This window comes from Anser brachyrhynchus, assembly GCF_964034855.1.
Source record: "Anser brachyrhynchus genome assembly, chromosome: 6".
NCBI classification, from domain to species: Eukaryota; Metazoa; Chordata; class Aves; order Anseriformes; family Anatidae; genus Anser; species Anser brachyrhynchus.
In genome coordinates, this window is record NC_137700.1 from 41,544,497 (window position 1) to 41,561,707 (window position 17,211).

At 46.6% G+C, this 17,211-nt stretch overlaps 1 protein-coding gene across 5 annotated transcripts in view; it reads right to left on the reverse strand.

Annotated features, from left to right (window-relative positions):
- Positions 1–17,211, reverse strand: part of CTBP2 (C-terminal binding protein 2) — a 125,077-nt gene that overhangs the window by 36,410 nt on the left and 71,456 nt on the right. The window contains exons 2-3 of one of the 5 annotated variants that reach the window (XM_080597222.1): positions 11,389–11,458; positions 1–11,068 (exon numbers count right to left, since the gene is read on the reverse strand). The exon at positions 1–11,068 is cut by the window's left edge and continues 20,232 nt beyond it. The exons of the other annotated variants lie outside the window; for them this stretch is intronic. Coding sequence (XP_080453348.1) covers positions 2,144–3,844 — 1,701 coding nt within the window. The 5' untranslated portion in view covers positions 3,845–11,068; positions 11,389–11,458 and the 3' untranslated portion in view covers positions 1–2,143. The remainder of the gene's footprint in view (positions 11,069–11,388; positions 11,459–17,211) is intronic. 5 annotated transcript variants of the gene reach the window in all.

The following is a 17,211-nucleotide window of genomic DNA, read 5'->3' on the forward strand; positions in this document are numbered from 1 at the left end:
AAATACGATTTTCCTGGATTTAGTCAAGTTTCTGCCATCCGCTCAATGTTTTACAAACACGCTCGCGTAATTGGAATGCTCGTTTATCACCTCGCGTGTAAGTGTGAACACTCCTTAGCAATGGTGTTCCTTAAAGAGTAATTCCTCAACACAGCTCCAACACCTAGAAACCGCCACGCCTTCCACTCCTAATCACAGCCCTTCGTTTGCAGCGGGTCTTACCTTGGCTTCTACTTCTAAAATATAGTTTAACGGGAAGGAAACCTCTCAGGCTATTTGGAAAACAAAAAGGGGAAATAAATAAAAATGAAGACAATTTTACAGGTCCTACTTCAGCTAAACCTTTCAGGGACTTCAATGAGAAGATAATCTTTCTGTGATTATGGCCAAACCCTCTCGTTGCTTAGCAACACATAATTAAGGAATATGTTTTCAGATCCGCTTTGCAAGCTGGCCATTATCAGATGAAATTACTGGAGCAACAAATGTCATCCTCATGCAAATGAGTTGGTTGTAGGGGGAAAAAAAAAAAGAGGCTCGAGTAGTGAGAAAGAGCTCAGCAGCACAGAAACGCTGCCGGCTTCCTCTTGTTGCGCGCCGGTAATTCTTTGCCAGAAAATGGCTAATATCGAGATTTTTAAGACAATGAGGTTTGCATTTACCTACGAGACAAACGGCAGAGGGGGTCTGATTGTCCTACCCGAGGAGGCTGCTCCCAATGCATGTGCCCCAGCGGTGCCTCGCGCCAGGGCGTTCACTGCGGCGGCACCGACCGCAAACAGACGACCAGCTCCGTGCTCCCCACGTTACGCCACTTCGTCTTTTTTTTTTTTTTTCAGGCTTTGGGAAATTGTTTGTTTAAAAATACTGCCTGGGTGTACCACTTTTGCCTGTGATCCACGTCAACACAAAGCGCGTTGCCTAATATTTAAGTATTTTTTATAAATCAGCGCGCTGCACCAGCTGCATAAAGGATGCATAAGCATGAAAGAAATGGCATCCACTTTCTGGCTGTGTAATTATGGTGAGCTAGGGAAAGGGGTGCGCCAAACGTCTGCATTTTGACAACTTTATCATTTCCACTCACAAAATCATTCTTTATTTAGATTCCTGTGGAATGTCATCACCGGCTTGGCACCGTTTCTATGCCTATAAATGGTATACTTTTATTAAGGCTTTGTGCGTGTGCTCGTAGGTTACATTGTTCAAGGCTTGTTTGCATGGCAGTTCTGCTAAACTGCGCCGAGAGCAAATTCCCCGCTTGCGGACTCACTCCCGGGAAAAACATTTCGAGGGTTTCTCTCCGCATTTCTCAAGCAAGTCAAGCCACAAATGATCGGATTTTCCGAATTTCCTCTTACTGAGCAGCGTGTTTGTGGCGGCTCGTTTCTGCCAGGCTCGGGGCGTTATCAGCAGGGCACATCTCCCACACGGAGGAGCTACGCCTGCCCAGACCATCCAGCCCCGTAGCTCAGCGGCGAGGGCCTGAGCGCTTCGGGAAAGGGAAGGGGAGGAGAGGAGCCACCATTCATTTTTATTGTTCCAGGGCTTAATGACAGGCTTTTAGTTTTAAGCACAGTCCTATTACTTTAACAGCTATATCGCTTCCCTTATAGGCATCTCTAGGAGGAAATCAGGGGTTTTATTTTATATGCCTGATAAAACAGCAAATTAATAATAAGAAGAAAAGACTTAGGTAATGGCCAAAGGTAAGTCGATTCTCGAATAACACCATTAGCTATCTGATGAATTTAGTCAAAACAATGCTAACCACTTCCTCCGAGGAACACATTTGTGCCTGATAACAGTGGTAAAAAGTCAATCTGCAGCAAACCCTGTAGTCCTAATTGCTCAGTGAGCGCAGTATCTAATCTCCCATTCTCTACAAACAACAGGAACGCCAAGATTAACTCTGGAAGCATTATCTGACATACCGCTCACTTTTAACCGAAGTTAGCTAAGCAAATAAAATATTGAGAATTTAACTGCAGAGGGAGAACCAGCATCTTTAGCTCTGCATAGCCCTACGCGAGGGCTCCTCTCTCCTTTTCTAAACAGGAGAGTGCCTAGTATTTTGGCACAAAACCCGAATATATTTGCCTGCGCTTTTTTAGGGGTTCACGTAAGCAACAACGAGGTGGTTCTAAACTACCGTATGGACAAAGACCCTTAGGGAATTACTTGGTTCGGGCGATGCCATCGTGGAGACGATGATGGGTGGCCCCGTGCGCCGGCTGAGCTTCGGGTACGGGGAGAGCTGAGCGGGGAACGTGGGTCCGGTGGGGGCCAGGCCGTCCCCTGGCGCGCCCGGCCGGCGGAGGAGCTGCGGGCTGCCGTGTGGGCTGGGGGCTGGCGAGGCCACCGTCCTCTCCCTCTTCATCAGCTCCATGGGCACGGTGTATGTGGTCGGGTACGCCGTTTTGGGGCTGGCGTGTGGGTTGGCCGTGGTCATCGGCGTGCCAGCAGGAGCGCAGTAGGTGGAGGCCGGCCGTGGGTGGACGTTGCAAGGCAGGGGGGTGTTGTATCCAGAACCGGGGAGGAGTTGCGGCCCCTGTGGAGCGCCGGCGGAGGCCGGGTAGGTGGTGGTCTCCAGCAGGTGCTGGGTCGGGGCGCTGGACGGCCTCCGGTGCATCTCCCCTGCCCTCGGGGAGGGCGGCTGCAGTGGTGGTTGTGGGGCTGTAGGGCCGTCAGCGGCTGGCCCCGAGGCGAGGGGCGCCCCGTAGTCGCCCGTCAGCTCGCTGCGGTGGCTGAAGCTGTTGGAGCGGGTCCTGGGGCGCAGCGCCCCGCTCCTGCGCTCCTGCCGCTGCAGCTGCGTCTCCGCCTTGTAGTTGTGGGCGATGCGGGACAGCACGCGGGCCTGCCCCAGGTTGGGGGCCACCGACTTGATGTCGTTCTCCTCCATCATGGCGAGCAGGTTGGGCGAGTCGAAGCCCTGCTGCAGCAGGGCGGCGAAGGTGCTCTCCGAGACGCCCTCCGCACGCAGCAGCGCCACAAACTCGGGGTCGAAGCTCCTCTTCCCCTCCTGCCCGGGGAAAGCGGGCGGCACCGGCGGGTGGGATGGGGCCGCTGCCACCGCCTCATAGCTGTCGTAGGGTGCCTTGGTGCCCGTGCTCTCCCGGCCCGGCCCATAGCCGCTGCTGGGGTCCACCACCAGGCAGGTGGGGGCGGCCTGCCTGCCCCCTGACGGCTCGGGCGGCCGCTCTGCCCCATCGCCGTAGGCCGGCCGGCCGGGGAAGGCTGGGGGCTCTGCTGCGTATCGTAGGCCGGGGGGCTCCGCGCCGTACCGTGCCGGGGAGATGTCCCTGTTGCGCAGCCTCTGCCCATCCAGTGCTTTGGGGTCCCTGTAGAGGCGGGCGGCCTCCGGGGGCACGGGCGGGCGGCCCGAGGCCGGGTCCCAGGACAGCCGGCTGCCCGGCACCCCGTATCCCGCCGGTGGCCGGCTCACCGCCTGGTAGCAGCGGGGGTCTTTGGGCGATCTAGCCGCCAGGGACGGGTCGCTGTAGTAATCCTGGGCGCCCCGGCCCGCCATGGCTGCCTGCCGGTCGCAGTAGGCGAAGTCGGGGACGGAGCCCTTCCTGAGGGGGCCCGGGGCGAAGGCGGCATCCTGGTAGGGGTACGCCTCTTGCTTCAGCTCCGCGCCGCCCTGCAAGATGATATCGTTGGCGCGGAGGCCCAGCGGCTCGTACCAGCCGCCCTCGCTGCCGCCGTAGGTCAGGGAGCTCCTGCGGCCCGGCGGCCTCTGGTACTCGAAGGCGTTCTCGCCCTCCCAGGCGCCCTCGTACCAGCCGGCGGCGTCCCAGCTCTGCGAGCGGCCGATGTTGGGGTGCTTGCTGGGGATGGGCATCGCCACGGCACCGCTTGCTCCCGCTGGGATGGAGAAGAGGAGGCGCCTTCCTTCTCACCGCTTCCCCGGCCAGCATCAAAACCAGACCGTGCCCGGTGTGAGCCCTCCCTTCACAAGCCCACCGGTGGTTTTATCTTTCTGAGCGTCGCCTGAATTATTAATTCTTCGAAACTTTAGCAGGCAAAGCATGCAGCAGCGCTGTAACCCAGCCTCGCTCCAGGCTGGCAGGAGGAAGGGCTTTCCGTGCAGAAGAGGGCCGCCGCGCTCAGCCCAGATGCTTTATCCTCTGCCGCTCGGGACGGCGCGCTCACATGGACAACTGGCCGAGCAGTGCCGGGGATTAGGAGCTAAATAAAACTGCTAAAGCCTTCACTCCATGTGACATCATTTCAGCCCGATGAAATCTCCTGCACCGACCCAGCCAGCAACCTCAAAGCAATTTCTCCCCCGGGAATTATTATATATATACAAATTTTTTTACATGTTGTTTTTTACACGTTTTTCATCTGTTTTGGTTGTCGCCTTCCTCCTTAGTTCACTGCTCCCATCCGCACCAGCACCCAGGAGGAATCAGCAGTGAGATAACGAAACGTGTACGCACCCGCATGTCCCCACGCACACATACAAAAATAAAAAAGCAAGCTCCAGTGTCAGCTCAATCTTAATCCACCCTGATGAAATGCTAATCCACTGCGCACAGCTAAGGACAAATTAAATGGGAGCAAGCAGGCAGGCCGAAAAAAAAAAAGGCCAGTGCTAGATACTGAGGAATACAAGAGCGATTAGAAATTAGTTAGGTATCTGTTTAACACTTTATGAATATTGTAATTTGCTTTGGAAATTGCATTTTTTGTTGTAGTTTCAAATTAGCTATACTAACTAGGCTCCAAAAGGATCCTTTACATTATTATCATAATACGCAAATCCTTTCATCATCCCAGGACAGAAAATTGTGGAGGTGTAATCTGGAATGTATAATTTTAAGACCCTACCAGAGGTCATGGGGAAGGAGGGGAGGATCAAAGGATCTAAACTCCAGTCCTACAAAGGAAAAATGAGTAGCAGACTTTTGCCTATTATCTCTGGTTTCCTTCAGAAAAAAATACATGTTTATGAGATGGAAAAACACTCAGAGACATCAGACAAAACTCAATTTGTTTCTAGCAGTCTTTCAATATTCATATGGATTAAGGTTTTTTTTTTTTTTTTTTTTTTACAGTTAGAGTAGGCAAAAGGATTTAGATGGAATCACAACACAGAAAATCATTATTTGGAAACATAATCAAAATTTCCATATATAGTTACCATTTTCAGAGGAGCTATTAAAATGGCTCCCCAAAACACCTATCTAAATTATCATGAGCTGCTTACGCTCAATGATTCCTTTTCCTAGAAGAATAGGTCAATCATTACTTATTTTGTTAATCATTGTGAGTGAAGCAACATTTTCCTTTTCTAATTAAAAAATTTAGAGGGAAACGATTTTGTCTTTCTCCGCTGCGGTAATAGATTTCTGCACCTCGAACGTGCACCTTCCAGGACAGACCCAGTAAAAGGGATAACAGTCACCTCTGGTCTGTTTGCAAGACAGCTTGTGCGTTTTTCACTGCTAATCCACAATAAATGTTTAGTGCGCTAGCCATCACATGATAGACTATTGTGCTATTATGATAGCTAAATCACTAATACAGCCTAATGCTTCTACTTGCCTATCATACTAATACCTCGGGGCTATATTTCTGACCCAAATACTGACAGGATCTTTGAGTAATCCCTAAATTTCTTTATTGCAGTAAATATTATAAATCCTCTTCAAACATTTTCTCCTCCAATTCCATCCCCAAGCACCACAGTCTTTAAAATTATGTTGGATATTACACAGACATGCAAAACATGGGCCCCCAAAGATTATTTATGCAATTCTCGGAGAATATCTGATTGGCATCATATTGAATTAACTAACAAACTTAAGGCACATTGGAAAATTTCTTCTTTTGTGAGATTCAAAATGGGAAGACACATTTGTGGCTTATAAATAAAGCAGAGAATATTTTAACAAACAAAAACATTTTATTACCACAACATTCTGGTAAAGACTGAAATGTATTCCCAAATGGATACAGAGAGATCCATGCCATTTGTTTGTTCTGAAGCAGCAGAAGAAAGCTACCAAAAATGTATACTCAAAAATAATAAAATGCTCGTCTATAGATCAGGGGCATCTTCCATCATTGTTTTCACAGAAATCAATAACAAACTTAGCCACCATGTTAAGTCCTGGTAGACAATGGGAAAAAACATGTCATAGAGAAATTAAATTCTGTAAGTGCTGATCCTGAACAACTGCACGGGAAGTCAGAAGGGAGCTCTGACTATTTACTGCCTCTTAAAAAGACAAATGCTTTGATAAAACCTTGGGTCCCTCGATGGACACGCAGAAGAGACTTCATCCAACCCAACAGAGTGGTGCCCTGTGGCCATGCCCTGCCCGGCTCAGCTCACACGGGGCTGAGCAGGAGCAGAAGACCCATCCTGGTCTCCCTTCAGCCCGGGCACGGAGCAGCTCGCACACCCACCCGAGCACCGGGGCACCAGCCTCTCCTGGCATCGGACCTGGGGCACGCTTGCTGCAGGAGCACTCGTGCAGATGGGTGGTTTATCCCACACGCACTGACCTCCATGGAACAAATTCCTGATTCCTGTGCTCCAAGCCGAGCACAGGTAAATGCTCGCAGGAGCAGGGGCCATGGGACTTAGCCCTTTCCCCAAGCTATGTGGCACAGGTCCTCGTGGGAGGATGTTACACTCCCCCTGAATCAAGAAATGCGTACAAAATGACCGCAATGAAATATTTATGGATGGGCAGTCAGGATTTTTTCTTTTTCTTACTTTTGCATTCTTAGCAGCAGCTCCTGTGCAAATGCCAGTAACTCCGCAGCTATTTCTGAATTCAGAACCAGGCAGCGATCGCCAGGAGAGGATGCGGAGGCACAGGAGCACAACCCAACCCAACTGATCTCATCTGCACTTCTGGGAAGAGGAGGAAGGCGCTGGCACCAGCATTCCCAACGTGAGGGGGAGATGAAGGACCACGGGACAGGCAGAAGATTTATATTCCCTTTTAATTCTAGAGGTATTTAGGGGGAAAAAAAAAAGACATATGAAAGCAAAAAAAAAAAAAAAAAGCTGATCAAGAGATTAAGTGCTCTGGTATTTCAGATCACGTGAAAAATGCACAGTTGTGACTTAATACGCTGGGTTTCAGTCTAGTGTTGGTATAATGTATGGTAAATTTTGCTATGATACAGCAACTACAGAAATCTGCTCTGAAAACAAGTAACGACAGAGGAGAAGAAAGGTGGGCCCACCATTTCAACACCACAGTCAAAATGGATGGAATGAGATCTGGCTCTGGTAACCATTCCCAGTGGATCTGAAACACGTATCTTCCCCAGTGCCAGGAAGCTCAGTTTTCTTTCAGTGAGGAGAAAACCTGTTATGTATGTAGAAACTGTGATAAGAAACCAGGATGCTAAATCTGCAACACAAATTTGTAAACAACATTTTTTGGTGTCTGTAGCACTGACTCGGGGGAGGTTGGATGTGAAATGTAATTCACATCGAAGTAAAACATTTCATTTCAAATTCTGAAAGCAAGTTGCTGGAAAGATTACCCTGTGTAACAAAACAGTACACTTTTTCTTAGTTTTGCTTTTTACTATTTTAAAGTACTTTCCAAGTACAAGTTTAAATATTGGTTTTACATGAAACATGATTTTTTTTTTTTTACATGCCGCAAAATGTTGACGTTTTCTTCCAAATTGTTTTCTTCTGGGAGAGAGCAGAACTTAAACAACATAGTGAATATGCCAAATGTCATTTCGGGCAAAAACTGTAAGGTGAATAAGTATTGAAAAAAGGCCATTTCCCTCTCCAAGGCAAAGGAATCTTACCTGTTGTAGTGAAGAATCCTCCAGAGGGTAAGTACATCTCGTGTTAATGGAGAGAGCAGGTATCAGGATACCCAGGCTTTATACTTCGTTCTACCACTACCAGCAAGCAAATTGATTAATTTCTTAGTCACAGATTCCCCTTCCATCAAGAGGGATAAGATAATATACACCTTTCACGTTCAGATGGCATTCAGATTAATCAGTGTTTGTAATATGATTTCAGGTGACAAGGTACAAAGCACCGGAAAGCTAACGGTGGGATAAATACCTCTGCCCTCAGTGCCTGGGATTTCCAGGACCGTGTGTGATTATGCCTAATGACCCCTGGTGCTTGGGGTGCCTTTTCTGAGTGTCTGCTCCCTACACGCAGCTCACAGGGTGCTGGGAAGCAGGACTGAGCTGGTGCTAAACTATACGGTGGGATTCAATGGCTGCTACGGAGCGGAGAAGGAATAGCGTGAGTGTGCTGTAAATGTTGCTCACACGTGCACGCAAACGTTAAAGAAAAAAATTGGGGGAAGAAATGCAGGAAGAAAATGTTCCAAATCCTTGGAAATTACTGCATTTGCTAAAATTTGGCTCTGCAGAAATCTCTCTCGCAGCGGCAATAAGCACTCTGCATAGATGGACTTTCTAACAGTCTCCTGAAATTGGAGGCGTACAAAGAGAAAATTAGCAGGATTGTGCAGGAATCATTTTCAATAATCAAAGGAACAGAACAGCATCTGAAAGCACTCAGCGCTTGAAGCCATGCCACATGCTTTTACCAATTTCCAAACCAAAAGCGTAGATGCTTTGTAACTTCAACAAAACGCTCTCAAATACCAACTCAGTGCGGCACAACAAAACACTCTTAAGATCAGCCGATTATTAAACAATCATTGCCTCATGTAACTCCGTATTTTGATGACTTTAAAGCACAAAACAAAAGCTGACATCCGCGTGTAACTCGCCCCAGGGCTAGATGGAAGCGCAGCGTAACCGCTGGCTCGCATGCTCTACTCACCCCAGGAATGCACCGCCGCGTGCCTCGCCGTGCTGCGTGCAAACCGGGGTTTGGAAACGGGTTCAAGCTGCTGACCCCACTGACTACACTCAAATGGGCCCAAATGGGCTCAGATGGGCTCACAGCAGCCAGGTATGTGCAGACAACGAGCACGTGGGCTTTTTGTGTAACGAGGCCACGGCCACCTCTTCCTTTCCACTGCCAGCCAGCTCCACGTCTCACATCGCCATGTGCCGACAAAGTCTCCGAACAGAGGCATTTCACCTGTCTTTCGTTGAGGGGTACGCTACCTTGCATTACCTCCTATTTACTGCAGAATGAGGGTTTGAGCAGAAGCACCCCAAGGAGCACGCAGGAACTCGTCACCTCATGCTGTCCGGCTCCCCTGGCAAAGCCCTGGTGATTTGCGGACGGGGATCAAAATCGAATTGTGGCTAACAAATGCAGGAGGCTAGCAGTCACCTAAAAAACACTCATGTTTAAAAACAAGAAGCCCAGCTGAAAAACATCCTTTCAGCCTTTGTAATGAACCCTACAGGCTCTTGAAACTTCAATGAGAAACAGTTTTGCCTTCAAGTATTGGGAGAGTCCAGTAAAAGTCAGCAGAAAAAGTATTGTGACATTCCTGGTTCAACAAAGGGATAATAAAAATATCAGATGTCTCCCTATGCCATGAAACTACACACTGTCAAGGGCTACAGAATAAAAATCAATCTGGATGCTGAACGGCAGTCGAAAAGCCAGCAGACAAGGTTCATTGGGCACATCCCTCAACTATTTGCAAAGATCTAATCTACGAATGCTCTTAAAAATAATCCTCTGGAAATCACATCAAGCACCTTGTCTCCAAAACTGGGTATTAGACCTTGAGGTCAAAATTCATCATTTTTAATAAGAATTCAGGATCAAGATTTAAATAGCATGTGTAATGAAAAGCATGGGAATTATATCTGTCCCAGAAAGCAGTAGAGAAATCCATTGTTAAATGAATATATATTGTAATTCTGAACTCTGCCATGCATGTCTGGGCTTTGCATAAAAAATAATTAATTACTAGGTTGTAACACGGTCTTGAGGAGATAAACAGGCTGGAGTTCAGGGTGTCTTCCTGCTTTACTTTCCCTGATGATGCCAAGAGCTTGAAACATGCACGTCCCTTGCAGACTCAACACAGATTTAAAAAACCAAACCAAACCAAAACACACACAAAAAACAGGAAGAAATATTATTTTGGCTAAAAGCTATTTATTTTTTGCTTTTCTAGAAGATTGACATATTTTATTATTGTATGGCAATAGTCAAAGTATCTGGTGGGGAGGGACCCCATTTGCCAGTACTTCTTATCGCGGTCCCCAACCATCCACGGGGACGGCTCCTCCCTGGTGGGGTGACCCCGAGGCCAAAGGTGCCAGCCCCACGACCCTTGTTTAGGTCCACTGGCTGATTCATATCCCAAAACTGCTATTACCGGCAGGCAGTGACACTATTTTCTCTCAAAAGTGGGTGCCAAGCTGTAACTATAGGCTTTTTTTGTGAACTAAAGCTGTTTATCAATGTTTTGAAGTGCTAGATGGCAGTAGAGAGTGTTTTTTAAAAAAACACACTACGAAGACTATCTAAAATAAAAGACAAAACAAGTTAATAGAGTTAAGCTAATGGGCTATATAAAAGTGTCAGTAAGAAATTATCAATGCCATTGAAGTTTAAGGCAACAAAAATGCATAACCAATGCTAGCAAACTCGCTCTTTGAAGAAAGCTCTCGGATATAACACACATAATGAAAACCTTCACTGTTTTGGCACCGAGATCCCTTACATCTGTTCGTGGATACAGAAAAATATAAAAGAAAAGTTGTGTAATGCATTTCTCTGCAGCTTTATTTTAGTATAGCCAGATGTCCCGCTCCTGTCAAAATATTTACTAGTAAATATTCAGCAGAGTCAGAATCAAACCTAAAAACCTGGTCCGGATCCAGACGTTGTCAGTCCAGGAAGGATTCTAACTTGGGAGGCAGATACGAGTTTTTCCTCATGTTTGGGAGGAAAATCCATCCCGTTCTCATCTGTCCTTGAGGACTGAGCATTTCCTATCACGTATCTGGAAGAGGCAAAGCAGCCAACTTCCACCCCCTGCGTTCGGCAGCGCTCCCAAACTCCGGAGCTCGGGAATACGTCGACAGGGCTGCCCCGAGGCTGCCGCTCAGACAATGCTCAGCTCCGTGTCTCCTTGCGTATTCTGGGGGTATTGTCATCTTTCTGAGTAATCTTTAAATGCAGAGGAGGATTTAGAGTAAGGAGAAAAAAAAAAAAACACACCCGACATGACAACGTGTTAATCCATAAACCAGTTAATTTAAATGGGAAATGTGGTGAGGATGAAAAATTAAGTTGATGGTATAGAAGTCATCAGCTGTAATTGTTTCTTAATTAATGACTTGAAGTTAGAAAGCTTGTTATATGGAACCTTGTCTTAAGGCTGGAGAAAATGGAAAAATACAAGGCGGAATTAAGAGTTAGATGCGTATTAAGTTACCATAAATGTGGGCTTAAATGCAAGGAGGACACAACAGAAGTATTTTTCCTACCTCTGTGCATGTAGCACTCACGTCTCAGGAAACAGGAGCTCTACTTCTTGCAATAGCTTGAGTCACATATCTATTACAATGAGATTGCATACCAAATTCATGATTTTTTTTTTTTTCTGTAACCTTATCTAAATGTGTCTTACTCTTTACCGGATGCCTGGGGGATTTTGTCAGGCTGGCTTCATATCTGGCTCAAGTCCTACATCTTGTCATGCATATCCCCCTGTGGCATGTCACAGGAGATACACTGCACATAAGTGAATGTATATAAAAAAAAAAAAAAAATCTAAACAGAACTGGAAAACTACTTGAGCAGCCTCTGCCTCCTTGCTGGAAGGACAACAGCATACCTGTAGATAGGAGATACACCACACCTCTGTCCCAAAGCAGAAAATGTCTGCTTCCAAACAGAGTGAATTCTTGATTCAGCACAGCAAAAGGGTTGAAAATAAATCACGGAATAAGGTCAGTAAGCTTGAACAATGTCTGTGAACCCACTGAGGTTGCTGGAACTCTCTTCATCCATAGGATCGTGTCCAATGTTAAAAAAATCTTAAAATTTTAACAAAACCTATTAATGACTAAGAGTTAATTAAAAACACTGCTGTGTGGCACACTTTCCACTGCCCATATTGGTAAAATGAGGTGTAATCCAGCTTTTGTGCGAATTTGAAATGATTTCTGAAGCCTCCATAAGTGAAATAAGATGAATCTTGGGAGCAGCCAGACAGATCTTCAGAGAAATTAAATCAGCACAGGGAGTAATGGCAGAGCATCTGACAGACTAACTTTTCCTTTTGTCTAGGCCAAGTGTGGTAAGCAACCCATCCTTAAAAGCCTGATGGTTTATGTGCTTTGAGGTGGAAACTTAAAAAATATATGAAAAGCTTTATTGTGTGGGGGAAATCCTTGTACTGTGTTTTGTAATCATGGAACAAAGAAGCTCAAATACACTAGGAAAAAAAAAAAAAGGTCTATATTTGTTCTAAATAAGTCAGTTTTACTCAGGACAAGCAGTTTCTTCCACACTTGATATCATCTTTAACTCATTGTTCCTCATCAAATGACTAGTGGTGATAAGAATTTCCTGAGATAATAGGATTCTATTTCTAAGCAGCAAAAATAAGTATTATCAGATGCTACTTGGCATTCAAATTTGCAAGAATAGAAGAAAATTCCTCCACCCAAATATCAAACATACTAATTTTGGCCAGCATTACATTACAGGAAGGAGCAAGCAGCGGAGGCAGCAACTTTCCAGAGTTGCCCAGTCACTGCCGAGCCCCTCACGCTCCGGGCACAGGGATGCTGAGCACTGGAACAATTCACGTTATGGCATTATGTGCATCACAGTGCCTAATAACCAGCTATTTCCTACACACTACCACGTTAACAAAACACTAAGGCCTGGCAAACAAGGCTGCCAGAATTCGGTTTGCTTGTACAACTTTCATTTTGACTGCCTGGTAGCTTTAAAATACTTTTCCCAAACTGCTTCCACAGGCAAGGTTCCTCTGTTTTTCAGCCTGAATGGACTGTACTAGCTGAATGAGAGCCTGTTCTGTTTTCTGTTGTTATTGGTGTGTGAGCCCAAACCTCAAGCACACGCTGTTCAAATAGTGCTGAAAAGCCAGAACCATTACAATTCTTCAGGGGCACTTTTATGGAGGGTTGTTTGTTTTTTTTTTTTTATGATAAGAAAGTGCACCACAAGCAATAATTGACTGTGTGAATATTAAGCCCACTTTTACACATGAGAAACTGAAATAAAGAGCAAGTAAAATGCACCCGACATAGATCCGAGTTTGCATTTACCACAGTACCCGGCTTGACGTAGTATATTTATTCAAGCATTACTGTATATGGTTTGCACTGACTTCCATCGCTGGCAGAAACGTGGAATACAGAATTCTTGTCCACCTTTGAAATGAATTAACCAGCCTCACGTAGCCAGGACCAAGGTAACTCTGGTGATGGTAAAACCATCATCAACATTTTGGGACTAACTGCTGCAGCCGAGGGCTCGGGGCCGGCTCAGAGCCACCCGTACGCAGGCTGGTGCCTCGCTCCCACCGATAAACGAGTGGATGGGGAGGGTCAGGGCCACGTACAGCAACCATAGTGACTGGAAGGCAAACACTTGAGGAATTCCTACAGCAAATATGGATTACGGGTAGAATCAGAGACGCCTCAGCCAAACAGGACACTAAGGTGCCGCTCAGAATATAAATCAGTAACTCAAAAAGCCAAGAGACTCGTGCATTGAGCTCTGAAAAGTCTTACGTGACCGTGCTGGCATTTATCAGCCACCAGACACACCAAAGGACCTGAAGGAAAACAAAGGCTATGAAGGGCTTGTGTGGCACTTTGAATGGCTCTGTTATTTTGCAAGGTGCAGACAGCCCTGGTGGCACAAACTGATGCGTAAGGACACTATTTCCCACCGGATAATGACAAATCCCAAAGTGAAAACTCCATCAGGAAATGTCTGGGCTCACTTGGCCTTGCAATTATTTTTTCTCTTTGCTCCTTGTTCATCTCAGGGCTGCCACTTTCTGGGCGTGTGTTGAAAGCTTAACTGACTCATAAATGTCAGTGCAAACTTTAACCTATAAAGCCAGGCATTAAAATTTCATGGCACCGGAGCTGCAGACAGCAGGGTAGCGCGGTTGCAAAGGTACGGAGCAGAGGCAGCGCTTGGGATCATCAGGGAGGAATTTAGCAGGGTTGGGAAACCTGTGATTTACACAGACGCAAGACATGCCATTACATACCCTGGATGTGCCAGACCACTGCCTCGTCCCTGTTAAGTGTCTACATCTGATGAGGAAAAGACAGCACAACCTTGCACGTTGCCATTGCAGCTCCTCCTCTGGCTTCCCGGCCAGGCCGTTCCCAAATGCACTGCTAGCAGCGTCTGAGGGCTTCTCCTCATCCCCCGTCCAGCTCCTGGTATTACTTAATATTTTTTTAACCATATTCACAGAAGCACAGGATAAAGACCAGCTGAGCAGGCAGCAGGCTGGGCAGCAGAAGCGGTGCTTCGAGTTATTTCCTTGCAGGGCAGTGCCCTGCAGGAGCGATGGATGCCACGCACCAGGAGTGCCACCATCTTCCGGGCTGGTGGCTCCTGGGAGGCACTGCTGGGCACCTCCTTCTACCACAGGTCACGGAGAAAAAATGACACCTAATATCTCCCTGCAGTTGTTTCCTAAATGAAAACGTGAGGCAGGTGAGCTCCTGCCCTGAGGGTTATTGCTGTTGATGGTTTGCAATCGCTGCCGCGATGATGCAGAGCGAAGGCCGACCCCGAAGAGCCCAGGAGGAAACTGCCAGGCTGACAGGACACGCAGGAATAACACACATACCTGTAGCATCATGCAACTTGAGACCACCATAAATTAAAATTAAAATCAAGGTGGTCATGAAGAACGACAGAGAGGCCAGCTTATTTCTGGCAGTGCCTAAGTTTGAGGGCAAGCTGTGTGAGCTCTGCTCTCGCCTCCTGGCAAAGGCTCGGTCTTGCCCCCGTGCTCTGATTTACCCTGCACCTGTCTGTACCTCACCCTGAGCCTCCTCCGTTGCAGACGTGAGCTCTGGCACCCAGAAGAGCTCCCCACCTCGTGCTCACCAGCCCGGAGCACGGGGCAGCATTACGCAGCACGCACGGCCTTCAGCACGAGTGGCCAACGGGGTCACGCACCAACTTCATTCTTTCAAAGTCTAAGAAACTGCCCCAAATTTGGGAACAATAACAGGCACACTCCTGACACCGCAGCAACCCCGCTGCAAAATTTAGACCCTTTTTTTTTTTTTTTTTTTTTTTCAAAGCAGAGCAGGAGGGTACTGAGGCTCCCAGGCTGCAGGCTCGGGGCTCTGCTTTGTTTCAGGCACAGCAAAAACAACATTCTTCAACATCTCCCGCTTAGACATGGCTCAACAGTTTTTGCTGGAACGTTTTTTTTTTTTTTTTTTTAAATTTACCCCGAGGTAAAAACTCATCATGAAATGGAAAATTTCAGCTCAAACATATTTAAAATGTGGCAAAATCACAAGCAAATGGGAACAGATTTGAACTAGGGGGTGCTGGACAACTCTAACTAAACACAGCACCAGCAGCTCCACCTCCAAAGCATATTTTGACTTGCTACGTAATTAGCCACGATTCCACACACAGGAATTATGTAAACCACTCCACACATGCTATTTTCAAAAGCCCCAGCCATTCACTGGATATGTCTTTCCACCCACAGGGATCCAATTACAGAATCGGCACCCAAACTCTGGGACAACCAGAAAAGAAAGAGAAGGGTAAGCCAAGACTTTGCTTCATTCTGATGGGCCTCACAAACTCATTTAATTCTTAACAGATGACTCTAAATGGCTTTATTGCAGGCTGTTGCCCTAATATTTATTTATCCCTTAAGTGTGCACCATTATCTCACTTGTATTTTCCTACAGAGCGAAGTCTGTTAGTTGATGCAAAGAGCTCGCTCCTTCAAAACAACCTCCTTAGCAGGAAAGGTAGCTCTGTCATACAAAGACCTCATACCTATATATACAAAAAAACACAGAGGAACTGGTCAAGCTGAGTAATGTGATGAGACTGACCTCCCTCTCCTCCTGGAAGACTCATAAACCTGCACATAAAGCCTACGAACAGGCGTTTTTAGAGGTACCACCCCCGTGCGTGGCTCGGATTCTTTTCCTGTGCCAGATGCACATATAACAGAGTCATACAAACACTACAGCTTCTTAAAACACTCTTTTAGTACCGCGGTAGTTTGTAGGCTGTTTCCTTCAACATGTGCCTAGCGATGTTTTCAGTAGACCCGCAGTAAGAAGAAACCTTTGGTGGCAGCTTGTAAAGCACGAGGAAGACCCAGCGCGTCAGTGGTTACAACACGTAGCGGGAAGCCTGAGGGTATTTCGTCTCCGGAGCTGCCACCACCCCGCCGCGATGAATGACGTCCGTTCCTAGAGAGCCCTGCCAGGGGTTGTGTAGAGGAGAAGGGATGGGACAGCACACTGACTTCGTTAAAAGCACAGAAACCCACCTACGTACCACAAAACATTAAGCTTTCCATCAGTTAAACACGGGTTCGCATCCCTTCCACTTGTTTAAAGAGAAAAGCTGCACAAGTGCCTCCACAGAAGAGGAGCTCTTTAAGAAGCCACTTTTCTGGACCACGCTGTACTCGGCTCGATGGAGCAGAAGCAATTCTTCTCAGCAAATAGCACGCTGTTAGAAGACTTCTCTCATCAGTCTACTGAAATAGCTCCCTAATTTCTCACCATATTTCACCAATTTCTCCACGCACCTTTCCAGACAACGCCAAGACAAAGCTTGTTTTTTCAGCGTGTGTTTTCCCAGCAGCTGGAACACCCTCTTTTTAGTTCTTTACTATTGCTACAATCCAAGAATAGGAGCCTCTAATGAAAAAATAGCCATCAGAGATGCCAGTGTAGCATACCGCAGTCTTATAAGCCTAGTATTTTGCAAAATCCTATGTTCTTTGCATTTTTTAAGGTAGGTTTAGCACCGTTGCTTACAGCCAGTCATAATCTGTTGCTTATAAACAGTACGAGTGTCTTACAACCGTGAATCCCATCCCTTCAATCAAATCACAAAACAGGTGGCGAACGACAAAGTATATTTTAAAAAGTTATGTCTTCTGCACATTTACAGATGAGGAAAGAATATCTTTTGACCAAGAAAGAAGAAAAAAAGCTCATATATCAGAGGAAAGTAATCTAAACTTCAATCACATCTAAAGCTCTGTCAGCAGGTTTGTCGTACGATCCTTTTGAATTTCTTGTAAG